The 19,394-nt window shown below is 38.1% G+C and overlaps 1 protein-coding gene across 1 annotated transcript in view; it reads left to right on the top strand.

Annotated features, from left to right (window-relative positions):
• LOC126291679 (DNA topoisomerase 2-like) overlaps positions 1–19,394 on the top strand; it is a 174,674-nt gene that overhangs the window by 83,934 nt on the left and 71,346 nt on the right. The window contains exons 16-18 of the mRNA XM_049985274.1: positions 598–797; positions 13,579–13,714; positions 13,795–14,094. Of these exons, the coding sequence (XP_049841231.1) occupies positions 598–797; positions 13,579–13,714; positions 13,795–14,094 (636 nt within the window). The remainder of the gene's footprint in view (positions 1–597; positions 798–13,578; positions 13,715–13,794; positions 14,095–19,394) is intronic.

Genomic DNA, 19,394 nt, shown 5'->3' with positions numbered 1-19,394 from the left:
TGCGTTGCCACCAAAACACGTTAAAGGGTGGAGAAATTCGGGAAAATTTCGAAAAAACTGTGTGTAAATGTATTAAAAGGAGTGGTCAGCTTTCAGACAACAGCACATACTAAGTTTGCCCAGGTAATCTCATTCGTGATGTCCAGGCAGACCTTCAAGGAATCCTGAGAACGTTAGGCCCCCTACAAAACCTTCCACCTGACTCCATCAACCTCCTGACCCCACAGACACCCCGCACCCCTACCTTCTACCTTCTTCCTAAAATTCACAAACCCAATCATCCCGGCCGTCCCATTGTAGCTGGTTACCAAGCCCCCCACAGAACGTATCTCTGCCTACTTAGATCAACACCTTCAACCCATTGTCTCCAGTTCTTTCATACGCTGCTAATAAATGGTGCGATATGTAGTGTCATATACATTATCTTTTTGTGTTTATTTTGTAGTTTCCGAATTCTACTAATTACATGGCATTCAAAACACACACACACACACACACACACACACTCATAGAATTGAGAGTATCTGTGAAATGTGTGGAATGAACTAGTGACTTAAGATTGCCTAATCATGTTCTGATATTTAAACACTATTTCAGATTCCGTGGTACAAGAACTACAAAGGAGTCATTGAGCCTTTTGCTGATAACAGATATGCTGTTTATGGTGAGATATCAATCTTAGGAGAGGATAAAGTGGAAATAACAGAGTTACCAATTGGTGTATGGACGCAGACATACAAAGAAAATGTGCTAGAGCCCATGATGGGAGGTACTGAAAAGGTACCCCAACAGATAGTGTAAGTAAATCAATTTACTGTAAGTTATATATTCCATTTGTATGATAATAATAGTTGCTGTTAAAGAAATGTTTGTGGGTCCGAATGAATGTACTGTGGTGTATACTTTAATACAAATCTTCATAGGCATGTAAATATGTGTAGGGGCTGATGCTCAGAATTGGAACCTTATCACCAATAATCTTTCAGTTAAACTCTACTAGGAAATTTTGACTGACAATAAGTTCTTCCCAACTCCAAGGAGATTCCTGTTAAAGATTTAATGCTGTACTTGGATTAAAATAACATTGTAATTGATGTTTCAACAAGTGTAGTAGTAGGGGCCAGTTTCCAGCTGATGGAAGTTTTTTCTGTGACAGCATGTGCTCAGTGTGTAGTGCATTCTGCAGGTATGGCAGAGCCTTGTTGGAAAGTAGCTGGTTTGTGCCAACAGCACTGCCCTCCTCACCCCTCTGCCACATTATCATAGCTATTTTATTTGCGCTCTGGTGTCCCTGACCTGGGAGAAGGTGTGAAGCTGTGACTCACTTTCAGATGAAGAGCTGTTCAAAGTTGCAGAAGACGATGCCCTTACAATCTGCTCTCTAGCTAACCCTTAAGTGTTTCTGCCATTCTCCTTGGCCATGTTTCAGTGCAATCCAATTTCAGTAAATAGTTTCTTTCGGTTAACTAACTTGTGTGGCTTTGACACTCGTAAGTATCAAATAATGAGATGACAGCATCATTCCCAACTTGTTCTGCTACCTATCAAAAACAGACCTTAAGACTTCTGTCAATTCCTCTGCTAATTACAATGAGATAGTGTTCAGGCTTGTTATTGCAACCAGATTTTACCTGAAACTATTTCAGGCTGAGTATCTCCAGACATTAACCAAACGGTTCACTTTTTACTCAGTTCATTTCAAAGAGAAATTACTAACAACATAAAATCCTCGGATACTCAAAAAGCAGTAGACTTCATACTACATTGGGTTCTACAGCAAACTGGAGTTACGGGATGCTTAACCGGCAGGTAACTACTACTTCAGCTGCATGCCATGTTTTCTCCAACATCCTGAGACCTCTGAAACCAAACTCAAAAACTGGCACATGGCAACTGCTCTACAGCAAATGCAATTAGTTGACTAAATTGTGAATAGAATAACACACTTTGTTAGATTACTTACATAGGTACTCAATTATTTTCTACTGTCGTCATATTGAAGCACTCGCTGTATATTTCGTATGAGCAATTCTTTGTCATTAAGTGTTTCACCGTTGTTCTGGCCCTGAGACGCAATAATTTTAAAGCAAGCTCCATTTATCGTTTCAGTTGCTTAAAATTGTGAGTTTACTGAGTTATCTCTCATCTCTCCCCCATCATTTATCCCCTCTTTGTTCTTGTTTTCACATTGCTGAATAAAACATAGTGAAGAAAATGTTGCAGATGAGACTTCTGCCTGCCTGGTATTGTTTTTGCTGGCTCCTCTCCCATTCACTTCCTTATGAAATAATGCTTGCGGAGGGAACATATCACACACACACACACACACACACACACACACACACACACACACACACACACACACACACACTCCATCTGTGGGCAGAATACTTAAGTTCTTATTATGGGATTGTAGTGTAGAATTTACTAAGCAAGGTTTAGTTCCACTACTTGTGGAAATCTGCTGTTTATTTTCCAGGACATACATGCCCCAGCACAACCAAGAAATCTGGGAGAAATCCATGAATTTTCTCATCTGTGAGAAGATTGGAAAAACCTTAATTTTTTTAGAATTTGGGAATTTTTCATTGTTTTAGTTTTCATTTAAATTTTTGTAATTTTAGTTGGTGAGGATCAATACTCTAACAAAGAATTTTACTTTGGTCTGCTACTGAAAAGTAATTTTATTATATATAGAGAGTTTCGTTTATACAAAGGTTTTTCTCAACGTAACAAATTCCTGGAAAGTATTATCTGCTACATAAGGTCGTAATTTATCTCCTCAGGATGTCTGCCCAGGTGTCTTGATATTGTATACAGTGTTCCTCTGTGCCAAGTCTTCTCTTTGTTAGTTGTAAATTTTGGAACCAGGTGGTCAAATGTTGTCCTCTTCTTTCGCTCTGGTTCCCATTCCAGGATCATTTTTTATATTCTGGCTTCCTTTGTTCATCTTAAATGCTCCTACCATTGTAACTTCCTTGTATCATGTCATGTCATGTCATGTCATGTCATGTATTCTTCCTCTTACTTACATTCTTTTTATTATTTTCTCGTTTCTGATTTTCTGTTTTCTAGAAATTCTTGCTGGTCTCCTGCAGAAGTACATTTCTGTTTCTTACAGTTTTGTGCGTTTCAGACTAGTAGTCCATATCTCCACTCCATACATAACTATGTGCTATAATATAGATTTATATAAGATTATTTTGATTTGGTTTATTACATTTCTACTCCGTAAAATTCAGTTGGTCATCCCAATGACCTTCCTTCCAATGCTAATTCTTTTATTATTTTCTACCTGATTTTCCCTCCATCTCTAAAATTAATCCCAAATGACAGAAAGTACTGACCTCCTTAATTATCTTTCCTCTGTGTACGTCATGTAGATCATAAGTGAGGTATTCTTATTTTCTCATTGTCAATTCCTTTTCTGTATTCCATTGCTAACTGATTACATGCAGAAATTTGCTTCCTCCCTGTCTTGTGCTATAACTCCATCATCAGCAAATAGTAGGTGATGTAAACAAACTCCATCTTTAATTTCTAGACCCATCCCATTGCACGTATGGAACGACATCTTAGGACTAATGTCTTATAGATTTTAAGTAATGTTGGTAGCATGGGCAACCTTGATCTAAATTTCTGTGAAAGTGTATTAAGAGTTTTCACTTGGCATGTTTCCTTTATAAATTTCTTGTTTATTTTAATTAAAGGGCTCTTCATTTGCAATGAGTAATGCTCCCCAAAGTAGTTTTCTCGAGACATTTCCATGTGCTTTTCTAAATCCCTGAAAATTAATCCTATGTTTCATTTTTCCCCTGTGTTTCTCTGAGATATCTCCTAATGTGAAAATATTGTCTGCGCATGATCTACCAGTTGTGAAGTCACATTGCACTTCCTTAGTTTTAAAATTCATTTCCAGCTTGTTTTCAATTATTTTCCCAAAATTTCTTGTGTGTCTACAACACAAAATCCTCAATAGTTCTAGCAGCTTTTGCGTATATAGCCCTTTTAATACTGACAGTGTTTCTTTTGCTCTCTCAAATCCTAGTTTGCTATTGACATTGGCACATGTTTTGTCCCATGCTTCATTTTTTGCTATCCCTTTTTTTCCATCTATTCATTCTTTTCCTTGCAGATAGTTCCTGTTGCTTTCCATTCATTATTCAACCAGACTGAATGTGTTCCTCTTCTCTTTAGTTGCCACCTCTTTCCTCTGACCATCACTCTGCTGTACAGCTGTAATTGTTTCTCCTTATGTCCAGCATCTCTTGCTATATTTTTTATTTCTTTATTTAAATCGTTTAGACCCATAGAGGATAACATAAAGTGAATCTGTGGTTGCTATTTTTTTTGTCCTTCCAGAATTGTTTCATCCTCTCACTATGTTAAGCTCAATGTTCTTCAGTCCATTTTCCAGTAGATCTTCTGGTGCAACTTCCCAGCGGTGGATCTTCTGAATATTGTTTGATCTCCAATGTCTGTCCGGATGTGATGTTGGCATTTTTTATATCAGTTTGATCTGGTTTGATCCAGACTGTTGTTTTTAGTTTCTGTGAGTACGTTAGAATTATTTTTGTTAATCTGTTATCACTCACTCATGTTGTGCCAATAGAACTTGAGTCATTGTTTGCTGAAGCCTGTTCCAGTTTTTCCGTTATCGTGTTTGAATGTAGCTGATATTCCTGTGTGACCTTTGAAACCAGGAGTTTGCAAATGATTTTCCTTTCTGTTTTTTGATGTTGTTGAGATCCCCTTTGTAATTGAGTTTTAGGGTATCGTTTGCCTACAGTGTCTCAGGTTTGATGACGGTTGCATAGTGTCGAATTTTTGTTTTGATATTCGTGCACGTTTCGTTGTAGATGTTCACAATTTTCCCACATGCTTTCCGCATTTTGACTTAGTGTGCTTTTTGGGCCAATATGTTTGACAACCAGTATTGCATGTGAGAACTTAGCTTCTCTTGTAGCAATAATTTATGTACAGTAAAACTTGCTCAAATTGGCACATATATTCGGAAATCTGCCCAAACTGTGCAATTATTTCAGTCTCAATGCATTCAGTGCACTTTTATGTGCAGGTTTTTTTTTTTTTTTTACAAAGTTGGAAGTTTAATAAGCCACAGCTGCAAAATACTAACACGAAATCCTTACAGACGAATGGAAAAACTGGTAGAAGCCGACCTCGGGGAAGATCAGTTTGGATTCCGTAGAAATACTGGAACACGTGAGGAATACTGATCTTAAGACTTATCTTAAAAGAAAGATTAAGGAAAGGCAAACCTATGTTTCTAGCATTTGTAGACTTGGAGAAAGCTTTTGACAGGTTGTTGACTGGAATACTCTCGTTCAAATTCTAAAGGTGGCAGGGGTAAAATACTGGGAGCGAAAGGCTATTTACAATTTGTACAGAAACCAGAAGGCAGTTATGACTAGAGGGGCGTGAAAGGGAGGCAGTGGTTGGGAAGGGAGTGAGACAGGGTTGTAGTCTCTCCATGATGTTATTCAATCTGTATATTGAGCAAGCAGTAAAGGAAACAAAAGAAAAGTACGGAGTAGGTATTAAAATCCATGGAGAAGAAATAAAAACTTTGAGGTTTGCCGATGACATTGTAATTCCGTCAGACAGCAAAGGACTTGGAAGAGCAGTTGAACGGAATGGATAGCGTCTTGAAAGGAGGGTACCAGATGAACATCAACAAAAGCAAAACGGGGATAATGGAATGTAGTCGAATTAAGTCGGGTGATGCTGAGGGAATTAGATTAGGAAAAGAGACACTTAAGGTAGTAAAGGAGTTTTGCTATTTGGGGAGCAAAATGACTGATGATGGTTGAAGTAGAGAAGATATAAAATGTAGACTGGCAATGGCAAGGAAAGCGTTTCTGAAGAAGAGAAATTTGTTAACGTCGAGTATAGATTTAAGTGTTGGGAAGTCTTTTCTGAAAGTATTTGTATGGAGTGTAGCCATGTATGGAAGTGAAACATAGACGATAAATAGTTTCGACAAGAAACTTTTGAAGGTGCTACACAAGAATGCTGAAGATTAGATGGGTAGATCACATAACTAATGAGGAAGTATTGAATAGGATTGGGGAGAAGACGTTTGTGGCACAACTTGACCAGAAGAAGGGATCGGTTGGTAGGACATGTTCTGAGACATCAAGGGATCACCAATGTAGTACTGAGGCCAGTGTGGAGGGTAAAAATCGTAGAGGGAGACCAAGAGATGACTACACTAAGCAGATTCAGAAGGATGTAGGTTGCAGTATTTACTGGGAGATGAAGCAGCTTGCACAGGATAGAGTAGCATGGAGAGCTGCATCAAACCAGTCGCAGGACTGAAGACCACAACAACAACAACAACAAAAGTTGATCGTGTCTAATGCGGAAATGGAAAGTAAATCTTAGAACATACTTAATAATATATTGTATAATGCAGAAAGGAGCCTGTACAGTACTACTATATTACAGTTCATTAGCTATTTACGACTCTACAAGGACATTATATTTAACGCCTCTTGTAACGTGGCGCAGAGCCAAGAAAAAAGGTCCAGCTCGGCGGCGTTGCTGGTGCAGACAAAAAACTGCCCCTTTCTGTGCAACAAAGAACAGGTTGGGCTCGATGTCAATACTTTACATCAATGGAAATGGTTCGTTCATCAGCGCTCTGTTTGTCGGCTTTCTTGTTTTCCTCATTACTGAGGTATGCCGCTACATACAGGAAGATTGTTGTGCATCTACAATCACTCTGCTGTAATGTGCACAGTCAGTGGTGGGTATTGTTCTGTTAAACAGTGGTTTTACCTGGCAGTGTCATTATTTTCTGCCAGTTTCAGTTGAGTAGTAGCACTTACAGAGAGATGGTAACCTGATGTGAAACAAATGGTATTGTCCTTAACAATTAATGAAAAGGTTAATGTAATTGACATGAGTGAGACAGACAGACTCTCTGTGCACAAAATTATGTTGGGTGTCAAGTGCAGTAAAACACACATTTATGAGGCTTTGAGAAACACGGATAAGATTTGGGATGAATAGAGGAAAGGGAACAGGCAGATGAAAAGAAAAGCGGAGAAGACTGGAAATGTAGAAATTAACAAAATAGTGTGGGATGGTTCATAAATGTGTGGGCAAAAAAACTTATCTGGACCCATGTTGCAAAGTGAGGCTCTGAAAGTCGCCAAAGAGCTTGGGGTTACAAAATGTAAGGCATCCACAGAACGGCTGGACAGTTTCAAAGCTAGGCACATCATCGTGTGGAATGGAGTGTGCGGGAAAGCTAAGGATGTGCAGGAAAGTGTAGCAGCAGAATGGAAGATAATACTTGTCCAACTTAATTGTAAATTATGACCTGAAATACATGATAAAATTCCAGAGAAACAGGACTGTATCATTACGTTCTGCCTTCAAAATCGCTAGCAATTCGAAGTGAAATGTGCACCAGTGGAAAAATATCCAAGGTAAAGACTCGTAGTACTGTTGTTGAAACATGTTCGGTGGAATGGAGAAGTAAGTGGTGATTGGAAAGGTGGCAAAACTGTGTAGTTTCAAAAACATAGGTGTCATTAAGCTTGCAGTCACAGTACAAAGCAATCAAAAAGCATTCATGGTGAGTGGTCTTACGGAAGAATGGCTGGGCTCTTTCAATGCCAGAATGAAAAAAAAAAGGAAATTACCAAGTTCTCCTTTTCCTAGACAGTGCAACCAGCCACCTGAAAGTAACATTATCAAATGCTAAATTGGCTTGGTTCCTTCCAGGTTTATCCAGCCTCGCACAACCCAGGGATCAGGGGGTTATTTACACAGTCAAGTGTCGTTATAAGCGATTACTGATGCAGTTTCTGTCCTGGATGCTGTAATTTGGATTGGTGTGGCAGTAAAGGAAATCAAACCCAAAACTGTCACCAAGTGCTTCACCAAAGCTGGGTTTGGGGTTCAAGTACAAGACACTTCTGTGGCCATTGAAGTTCAAGAAAATACCGCAGTGCTGATTTAATGCAAATGCGAAACATTTCATGTAGTGCCGATGATTACATTCGAAGTGATGACTTTGTCAATTCACTCCACTTTCGCCTTAGCAACAGATTTAATAGAAATCCACAACAGAGAGGATGATGAAGAAATAGAAGGGCAGGAGGAGAAAAAGGAGGAAGAAAATGATGTCCCTAGAAAAATCAATATGCCTGAAAAGCCATTGCATGCATAAACAATACTGTTGGAGGAACATTCGCAACTGAGCATTAAACCAGATGTTGAAAATATTTTCACATGACCTGTTTTGGGCTCTTACTTGCCATCTTCAGATGTCGAACTGAAAATAGCAAGAGGCGGAAGGTACTTTTTACACATAGCAATACACACAAAAAACAAAGAAATTCTTTCAAAAGTTTTTTAAAAACATTTCAAAACTGCCGGTTGTGTAAGGTGCTATGAAACCTAAGTTAATGCGAAAGTAACACCAGACAGTGCTACAGACGACTGCATGTGTCAAGAAATATACAAAGAATACCAGGACACTTCCACTTCATGCTATGATCCCTGAGCGCCGCAGTGGACGTGTATGAGGTGCATTGTGCTACCGATGAGTGCAGAGTGTGGAGTAGTGGATGTGAAGGAGAAAGCAAAGTGGTAAACCAGTGACAAAAGTGCTGCCATCTGTTGACAGGGAAGTCACTATACAAAGTGCAAGTGTCGTGGTATTCTTTGTATATTTTTCTACACAGGCAGTCATCGGTAGCACTATCTGATGTTAACATAGATTTCATAGCACCTAACGCGACTGGTGGTTGTGAAATGTATTTTTTAAAATTTCGTAAGAAATTTTGTTTATGTACATTGCTACATGTAAAAAGTATCTCCTGTCTTGCTATTTTCAGTGTGACACCTGAAGATGGGTGTATAAGAGCCTGAAACAGGTCATGTGATAGTGATAATAAAAGAACTTTACAACTGTAGTGGTATTTTCAACATCTGGCATGCGTAAACAATGTTATGAAATTTGCAGCACACAAAAGTTCTCCCAACTAGTTGGAAGTATTGTATGGTGCAAAAAGTTGCCCAGTAAAAATATAGAAATGCTGTGTTGTTTATCAATTAGTGAATGAAAATATGCTGTGTTGGAGTGAAGGTACATAAGTACAGTATATGCATAATTAAAACTTTTTACTGTACTTTTGTGCACGATACCTGACAAATTTTACATACCCCAGTGAGTTTCTTGTAGTCTCCAAACCTGTCAAATTTCGAAAATTATTTTAGCCCCAGGCGATCCCGTTTTGAGCAAGTTATAGTTTATATTAATTTAAACCATTAGCTTTTCCTACTTATGTGCTCGTGCTACTTGACAGCGATGTTGCTATTGGCTCACATCATTGTGTCCTGAGCTCTTCATATGTGCTGTCAATGGCTGTGGAGTTCAGGTGGCACGAGCTATGACTGGCTGACAAAAGCGTGCGGCAATCTAGATTTCATTGCTTCGGAAGGTACCAATCTGTATTTGATGGAATCTGTGTTCATGCTTTGGTAATAACAAATTAGGCACTGTAAATGTTGTTGCGCATGAAAGATGTTTCTGAAATGCATTGTTTTTTGTTGGATTTCATTTCCTAAAGTACTGGGTAGTTCTATGCTGATTTATAAAACTTTCGCTATTCAAAAAGTTAGTAAGTTTTACTGATCTCAGGGAAAAGCTGTTCTTAAATCCTGCGATAGTGTTTTTGCTTCTGGGAAAAACTGGAATTTTTTTGTCCATGCATACACGTTGATTCAGTAGGTGAGGGAAGTTGCAATAATTTTGAACACACAGTAACCCATAGCAGCCACCACATGGTTAGGGCCATAACAATACTTCAGCACCTTGCAGTGCTGGGGACAGGAAGAAAACAATATAGGGCATCAATTATCCAATTGCCAGTCATTTGAAATTTCAGTCAATCGAAAGCTTTCCAGCTGTCAGTCGGTTTTGTGCATGTGGTCTAGTAATTCCACAGGCTCTTGTCTGGTCAGTTGGCTCTTCTTGCCAACTGTTGTTGCTGCTGTTTTATGTTGTTCTTCGCACCTCGAAACATGGTAGTTCCTAGTTAAGAAATAAACAGATTAAAAGTTGCAGGTCAGAAATTGCAATGTTTCGATTAATTTACCGAAATTGTTGCAAATGATAAAATTTTTTGGAGTATGAAATCATTTATTGGGATTAGAATACTTACCTTAATGACAGAAGATAACAATTATTTGTCAAATCAGCACATCGTTTTTGTTCACTGCAGAAACAGTGTGGTTACTTTTCTTTGGAGTTCTTTATATGGTCGAGTTTCATTTTATGCAAACAGTCCTCTGACAACCAAATTTAACGCTGGTTTTCATTTCTTGGAAATTTTTCACTGTAGATATCTTCATTACAGATTTATAAATCAACACTTGTCGATTCTTGACAACAGCCTGAAAACAACTCACATCTACTAATTGCTTTGGCCTAGCATCAGCCCTTAAATAGTTTGACAATTTTTGGCATTTTCAGTTTTATTACAATTTTGCATAATCTACAGTCAAAAAAGATTGGTATACATAATTTCACATGTGACAACAAAGATAACAGAAAATAAATTTTCAATCAGTTGCTTTGTGGATTGCGAAGCAGTCATTTGCTGAATTTTATAAAGTAAACCTCTTTAACAACTAATATTAAAAATATAAGTTTTTGCTAAAAATAGGTATTTTAATTCCATTAGATAGTGATGCTACAGCTTAATAAGTTTCTTGTAGGAAAGTATTTAAATACACTCGCTAAAGACCTGTAATATGAAAACTATTAGTATCTCGATCACATAGTTTCATCGTCTTATTCCATTTTATTAAAACTTCATCCTGTAGATCAAATATATAATATATTATGTTAATGTACAATGATTAAATGTGTAAGTACATAAGAAAGTTATTATATTGGAATTTTTATTAAAGAGAACGTTTTGTATACTACGGTGTGGGAGTCTTGCTCTGTTAGGTTTCAACCTTCGCTTGTGACACTTGGTGCTCTTGTTGGCTTGTTCACCATAGAAGCTAAATGCAAAGGCGTTTCTGATATTGCTGTCTCTGCCTGTGAAAGATTTTTTCATGTTAATTTGGCTGTGCTTGAGACAATAATTTCCACAAGTGCACAGGCATAACTATTAACATTCTTAAATGATTCCTCTAACAGGGTTCCTGGATGTTATGCCTTTGGATGTGGTATTTCTCTTATTATTAGAGTTCTGATAATATATTTTTCCAGTTTCTTTATTGATTTTTGAACTGCAGGATGAGTTTTGACCATGGCTAACTGGCCAGCATGAAACATTAGTTGCCTAGCCTTTTGATCATATTTTTGTAATCTCTGGGTAGCACTATGGACCAAATGATTGTTCACAAACTTACACTTGATAACTATTGGTACAAAAAAATTAATTATGTAACTTCTCTCTCTCTCTCTCTCTCTCTCTCTCTCTCTCTCTCTCTCTCTCTCTCTCTCTCTCTCTCTCTCTCTCTCCCCCGCCAGCTTGTAATAATTAAGGCTTTGACTACCCATCTTATCTGCAACGTCTTGTGTTGTTTTTATTTGTTTTGCTCTTATTAAGTGCTGTTTCAGGTTGCATTTGTTTAATCTTCTTTTAGGATGCCCGATTTGTTGCTTGTTTCATTGTGTTATGCCTCTCTCTTATTAGAATTTCTCATAATATAACCTACTGATTAGGGTTATTGTCTGTCTTTGTTACTATCATAAAAACGGTTATTCTGTAGGTTTTATCATACTGTTATATTGAAAAATCTCATTATCTGTAATTGGTATCTGCTGTCATTTATCAGCTTCCGTAACACTTAGTGTCTCCTGCCTTTCCATCAGTCAGTGTTATTGTGTCTAGACACCATTGATTGCCATGAAGCATATTGACTGAAAAGGTAAAGTAGTTGGCTGGCTTAACAATACAATTTAAATAATTTTCAGTTTTTAGATGTGTTTGGAACTGAGTATGGGACCTAATCATCCTCATCATAACTCATTAGTTGTAGCTTGGGGGATAAAATTTAGCTATGTCATGTTCACCTTCCCACTGAAACTTACAGGAAAGTATTTGTAATTGGTCTTACCATCAGTATTCTGTTTCTCTCTTGCTGGTGGTCTCCTTTAATCTGTACATCTTTTTCTCCATCTTTTGTATATTTCCTCACCTAATTTATGTAGTGCAGTTTGGCAACAGGAAAAGGGCGGTTTTCAAATGAACAACAGTTTCTTGATTTTGGGAAGAATTTCTTTTTTATGCAAAGTCGAGGATTAAGATCTTGTACTTGATGTGTACAGTCACGCGTGACAGTGTCGTGTGTGGTAGCTGTTCTCTCAAATACAATTTTAAACTCTTTAAGAAGTGTCTTGTAACTTGGGTCAACAGGTGTTGGTCAAACAAACCTACTTCTTTAATGACAGCTTTCAATTCCATTAAATATAGGGGGTTGTTGTGAGGCATGTTCTAATAATCTTGGTGGCCATGGTAAATCACCAAAACTAAAAATAGGGTGTCTATGTAAAACTTGCCTCACAACTGCCAGGGGTGCATTTACAGTGTGCTGATGTTGATCCACCCTGTTGAAAATAAGCACACCTCATGTGTACTTGTCTTCGCAATTCTGGCAGAAATACTGAGTCTAGCATGTGTGTGTAGTGTTAAGTCCCCACCTTCCTTCAGTGAAAAAGAATAAATACACAAATATAAAAAAAGCTTCAGGCAGCAGCTATAGTGCTCCACACAGTCTCTCAAGGTTAGTGAACAGGCATCTCATGAACTGTGTGAGGTAGTTCAGCAGCCCAGTAATGGTAGTTTATTTTCATTTATGTGAAAATGCACCACACCACTCACATACACTACAGCATATGGGTAATCATTAAAAAAACTGAAACGGTCACGTTGAAGTGCTCTCAGTGTTGGAAGACCCTGTCTTCGACCTGCTGAAGCACCAGATTTTTTTGCAGACAAAATTTTAAATCTAAGTGTAAAAACTCTATTAAAGACTCCAAGCTCATCTGTAGTGTGTGTGTGTGTGTGTGTGTGTGTGTGTGTGTGTGTGTGTGTGTGTGTATGTGTGTGTGTGTGTGTGTGTTGCCTTGGACTCCTGATGATTACCCCTCTCACAATGATGACCTTCTCAGATGTATGCCACTTCATCAGATTCTTCTGGCTTCCTCTTAAGTATGTCCACTGCTGGTATTAAAACTGTAACATGTCTTAGGATGGTATTTGCCGGCAACGAAATCTCTGTCGTGTTGCAATAGCAGACTTGGCATTTAGAACAGACGTATTGTATGTGAATAATTAGTGCTGTCATCCACTATTCCACTGCTACTGAAATGGGAGATCGTTTTGATGTGAACAATGTTTGTATAGTCTAACAGCTCTCTCTCTCTCTCTCTCTCTCTCTCTCTCTCTCTCTCTCTCTCTCTCTCTCTCTCTCTCTCTCTCACTCTCTCATATTTGATTGTTTCTGACTTAAAGGCGGAGTACGCTCGAATGTCATAAACAGCGAGTATAATTTGCAGCATTCATTATTGTATTTCAGGCATTTTCAGGAGTATAATACTGATACAACAGTTCGATTTGTCGTCAAAATTGATCCTGAAAAATTGCAGAAAGCAGAACAGGAAGGGCTGCACAAATTTTTCAAACTGGAAACTTCAATGATGACTACCTCCATGGTAAGTGCTGTAGTGTGTCAAATAATAGGAAATGCTAAAAGCATAGCCTCTGAAACTGACATGTCTTGTCACTTTTTCAGTGTGCATTTGACGACATGCAGTGCCTCAGAAGATTCGACTCAGTTACTCAAATCCTGAATGAATTTTTCAATTTGAGACTGACGTACTATGAAAAACGCAAGGGCTATTTAGAAGGAATGCTGCAAGCAGAATCTTTGAGGCTGAGTAACCAAGCGCGATTCATTTTGGAAAAATGTGATGGTGTTCTGGTTGTTGAAAACAAGAAGAAGAAAGTGATTATTGATGAACTAAAATCAAGAGGATATGATCCTGATCCAGTAAGGCAGTGGAAACTCAAGCAAGACAAGGAAGCATTGCTGGTAAATATCTTTCTTGTGTATATTTGCATTAGGCAGCAGCATAGTTTCCAGTTATAAAGCTAGGTAGTCTGGGGTGGCTTTAACAAATGAAAGATTATTAATTGAAATCCTCAGCTGCCGTCAGGTGGTGTTGACGTGCCTTGACGGGGACAGCTGAAAATGTATGCCCCGACAGGGACTCGAACCCGCGATCTCCTGCTTACATGGCAGACGCTCTATCCATTAGAGCCACAGAGGACACAGATGAATAGCAAGACTTTTCTCTGCATAGTTGATGAAAAAGGAATAATCTAGATAATGGACTTCACATGGCTGTGGCTTTTTTCTCACTTCTTTAGATATCGTAGCATGTTGGCTAGGAAGTGTAACTTTACGTCCTTCAAGCTTGCACTCATTGTAACTATGAACTGAGTCACATTCTATCTGAGTAATGGCCTTTCTCCAAAAACTTTTGTGTAATCAGTACTCCAGTATCAATTGCTAATCTTACAAGAGCATTTGATAATATCACATTCCTGTTCTGATAAGTGCAGCTGTCGGAATACAGAATGACTTGAACGAGATTTTCCTTGATTGTTCCGGATAGGGTGTTCACGATGCATGGGGCAAAACAATGCAACCAAATCACCTTGCGTTTCATCGAGCCAGTAACATACTGCATCACGACTTTCTAAACTATACATTGTAAAGTTATGAACAGCTGACTTTGTTTTATAATACGCTGCACTTGTACTTAAAAATGGAGCTACTTTCATGGTCTGTAAGTCCATGGTGTACACTGAGCAGAGCTTCTGCTGGGCTTCTTTCCTGTCAGCAATTTGTTTTGTCTGCTCTTTCCATTATGTGTGTTGCTTCCACACGTCTTCACTCAACTTACCAAGCCTGTAACACCACCACCACAAGTCACACTGGTCTTTCTTGGGGGAAAATAAGCTAATATTACCATCTTCTAAAATAACGTTAAAAGTAGCCAGACTTAATGGTGAAACTTTTTATCAATTGCCAGTTTTTGTCAGTATGTCCTGTTTACTGCAAGTAAACCCATCAGTCAAGCAGTTCTGTATGCTTATTTTTCTCAAATCGCAGGATATCAAATGTCTATCCTACATTGCATTACACATTTTTTTATTCAATTATCGAACTGATCTCTCTTGTAAATTTGTATACCTTTACAATGACCTTAGTGAATTACATTCCATTCACAACTAAACTCTTCCTGATGTCTTTCGAGCATGGTTTCCTTCCTTTATACAAAATTTGTAATCAGAATGAGGGACAATTACACTCACATTAGATAAAAAAAGGTGGAAAATGACACAAAAAGTTAGTATTCAGTATGAAAAAGCAATAGGTTTTAAGAAATGTTAAATGTAATAAGATTATAAATTCTACTTGAAGGGAAAACTATTCTGTAAGTAATAACTGCTTCCATTTTTCACATATTAAATTTTTTATAGTCTGAAACACCAATTTTAAATTCTGACACACATATTTGTTTGTTCACAACTGTTGAATCATTTTGTGTGTACAAACTACAGCTCAAATAAATGTTCCATGTTATGACTGGACTCAATGAAGAAACTGTGTTTACAGCCCAGTAATCAATGAAATTAACAATGTAATATTTTGGACACAGATGAAATACTTTCTTCTTTTTTGTAACTATCAAAAAATTAAAAGTAGCCAGACTTAATGGTGAAACCTTCCCCACATGACATTTTTTCACATAGAGTACATACAGTTGTTGTTTGGATTGTAGAATAGCCTCAAGGTATAACTTTGAGGAGGATTTCCCGCAGTAATACGACGGAAGTTTCAGATGAAAGTCTAGGAATTCTTTCATGAAGGTTCTCTCATCTTTCTTCTTCGTCTGTTTAAGAGACGATTCTGTATCAGGACTCACTCCATGTGTGGAATTACCCATCCAATATCGGACAGTCCATTCTTTAATCCCAAGAGTATTGAGAAGCATATTTTTGCATACTTTGTTTCCCCAGCCCATTTTTCAAATGATAAATAAGTGTTCCTTTTCTCCTGGATTCACCAGTGTTCTTTCCTGGGCATTTGGTTGGAATTACGTCCACAAGGTTGATAATGTAAACCTTTCTCTGACCCCATGACATTGTTTCCCACAATGTGTTAAATACTGTCTGCCTATCAACAGCAGAAAACTGATGACACTTCCTTTGAGCGGATTTCTGGCACATATTCAAAGTATGTGTTGGACCTAATTTTCATGCCTCTCTTGTAGTATCACAAGTGATTTTTACCAATTAAACTTCTTTTGTACCCAATATACACCTGTCCATGCATTCTCAGAATTTTATTGACATTTTTCTTCCAATCTTCAGGATGTTGTTTAGATTTCTTTTTCCTGTCACCATAAAATTCTTGGCCTTCACTGTCAGCGTTATTATTGCTCCCGTGATCTTCTGCTAATTTATCCAGTGTGTTTGGCAGTGAGCACCATCGCATAGCAATGAGTGTGAAGTACTGTCGTCTCTAGTGTAAACGGTGACCGTGATTTCATTTTGAGCATTGTTGGATACAGCCACTTAAGTTTAAGTGGAAAAATATTTAAATTAATTTAAGCAGACAAAGATGAAGCTCAAATGAATGTTTTATGACAACAGCGGCATCAGTAATACTATTAACAATAATGCCAAGAAAATTTACCTGCATCATTAGATGTTGGAGGAACAGTAACCAAGAACCCTATACACGAAATTAATTTTTCTTCGGTAAACATAAATTCAGCGTTAAAACTATTCTCGCCTGTTGTTTGTTCTGCATTTACGGGAGATCATACAAGAAAGTGGACAGTCTAGAAATCTTTGGCAAAAATGAATAAAGCACATGACGAGTGAAGTGGGGGCGTTCTGTTTTATATCACAATAAGACACTTGCGGTGCTATTAACATTCAAAGGTGAATAATAAAACGATTTTCTTACTGCTTTCAGTCCCTCTTGGGAACAATTCTCCACTTTCATAAGCTGATTTCAGCTGAGAAACAGAGATCATCATCTATATCGCTGTCCATTATCACGAATGAAGCTACAAGCATGGAACCACTTTCGAGCAGTGTTAAATATTTAATAAGGCAGTAACAATGCGCTGTGGCTGTGTGTGCTTTCGTATTTACATGGTATTGTTTACAGTATCCATAGATAGTAGATACGCGATATTTAATTCTCTACAGTTCCGCGGTATTGACATCTGTTTGCTGTTACATACGCGGTATTGTAGATAATTTTTTTATGGTAAATAATTAAAGATTTGGCCTCGTGGCATTAAGAGCAGATGCGCGTACGGTCGATGACATCATCTGACTGGAAAACAAAGTCGGCTGTTTGTCAGTTACGCGGTATTGTTTCTTCATCGACGATATACAGAAACCGTATGAATCTCAGTATTGGTCAGTGTATGGCTTATTATGTAGGCCCAAGTAACTGATGTCAAACCCACTAAATGACAAGTTATTCCCTATCAACTCGCCTTCGCCTTCTTTCTCGATTGTAACGAATTTCGATGAAATTGTATGTGAATATTTGTACTTGACACCAATGAACAGGGGTGAAGTTTAACGTTTGTCAAAGTTACACGTGTTTGCTCCAGGTATGACTTTGGGCAAAGCGAGTGTGGATTTCTGAGGATTGGGAGCTGTTACCTCGGGCAATAATTTGTTGGAGGAAATGGTATGTGGCCATCTTGTTAAACTCTATGCATTGTCTTGAGAATAGGAATGAAAAGAATTTGATGCGCCATATTCACCCAGAATATTTTAGACAAAATGCCTGAAAAAAATTTCGAAGTCAGTATGACGAATTTGAAACTTGGTGGGTAGTGACCTAACACAAGGTTCTCAAAATAGAAAGTTTCGTTCATGTAAGACTTCTCAATACTCATTAAACAAAGTGCAAAGTTGAATATTTTGTAAAAAAATGAATGTGCCATTTTTAACCTGAGTTTGCAAATAACTCTTGTGTAAGACCAACCTGGCTGTCTCCTGCCATAAGGCCTGACAACCTGGCGTGGTGGTACTGAGCACCATTTCATTTCATAGCAGGACTGCTCTGGTTGACATCTGCTGCACTGTGTACAGCACAGCGGTACGCAGGCAGTATTCTGTGCTTCGTTTTGTTATTCTTCATGGCAAGCTGTCCTAGGCTTAAATTTCAGCAAGATAATGCCCGCGTGTACCGGGGGGAGTTTCTACTACTAGTCTCGGTGCTTGCCAAACACTGCCTCGGCGAGGAAGGTTGCCGGATTTGTCACCAGTTGAGAATGTTTGAGCCTTATGGGCATGGCTCTCCGACCAGCTCATGATTCTGACAATCTAATGCACCAGTTCGAAAGGATTTCGCCTCCCTGCGACATCATACTATTCGGTCATTACAAACTTGAATAACTGCTTGCGTAAGGACTGAAGGTCGACCATTGTGTTAAGACTTACTAAATTTGTGAAGCTATTTCTCTTCAATAAATCGTCAAATTTAATTTCTACAAAATCAGTGAAACCCTTATTATTTGTGTAAAAAATGACAAAAGTAGATCGCATTCAATTTGCTTTTAGAAAACCTTTTTTCTGTAATTGACTTCCAACTGATCAGTTGGATAGAGCAGTCAGAAAATTAAATTGATTTTACAGTGTGCACTAACACCTGATAATGATATTCAAATTTGAGGGAATGTACCACAGGCCAGTTGAACAAACAGGCTCATTGCAGCAACCTGTCGCCTGTGTTTTGTTGCGTGTGGTCTTTATTTTTAAACTGATGAATAATGTATCACTATATTGCATTGATGTATTGTGACATTGTCACCACTGATTCGAGAACGTGAAGAGGAAATTTCATCGCTGTAGGTGTCGTGCCGAGCTGCTGTGCAGTACCGGCAACGGGTGGGTTGCTTAGTCCAGATTTCTGAGCGTGTAATTTGGTTTCTTAATTTAGGTTCCAGAACCTTGTGGTGGTGCTTGTCTGTGTATAGGGCCATTTGCTAAGTACCTTGCATATGATTCTCAATATTGTAGTTCACAGTTTACAAAATTTTTGATCCACTTTCTGCAGTTCATTTTCTGGAAATTAATATTTTGGCCAGTTGAACAAACAGTGTGGAAGTACGGCATAGTTCTGCTACCCGACAAGCATCATGTCTATTGGGCCAATAAAATGGATGATCTGGTTTTAAGGATGCATAAATTTTATAACTGTACCATTTTATTATATTGATATTTCAATGTTGCAATGTTGAGAAATATAAAACCAGAATTGATGTTAATTTTTGCTTGCTGCTCATC

This window comes from Schistocerca gregaria, chromosome 9 (assembly GCF_023897955.1).
Source record: "Schistocerca gregaria isolate iqSchGreg1 chromosome 9, iqSchGreg1.2, whole genome shotgun sequence".
NCBI classification, from domain to species: Eukaryota; Metazoa; Arthropoda; class Insecta; order Orthoptera; family Acrididae; genus Schistocerca; species Schistocerca gregaria.
Note: the sequence above shows the minus strand (reverse complement) of the source record. Positions and strands in the feature narration are given on the sequence as shown.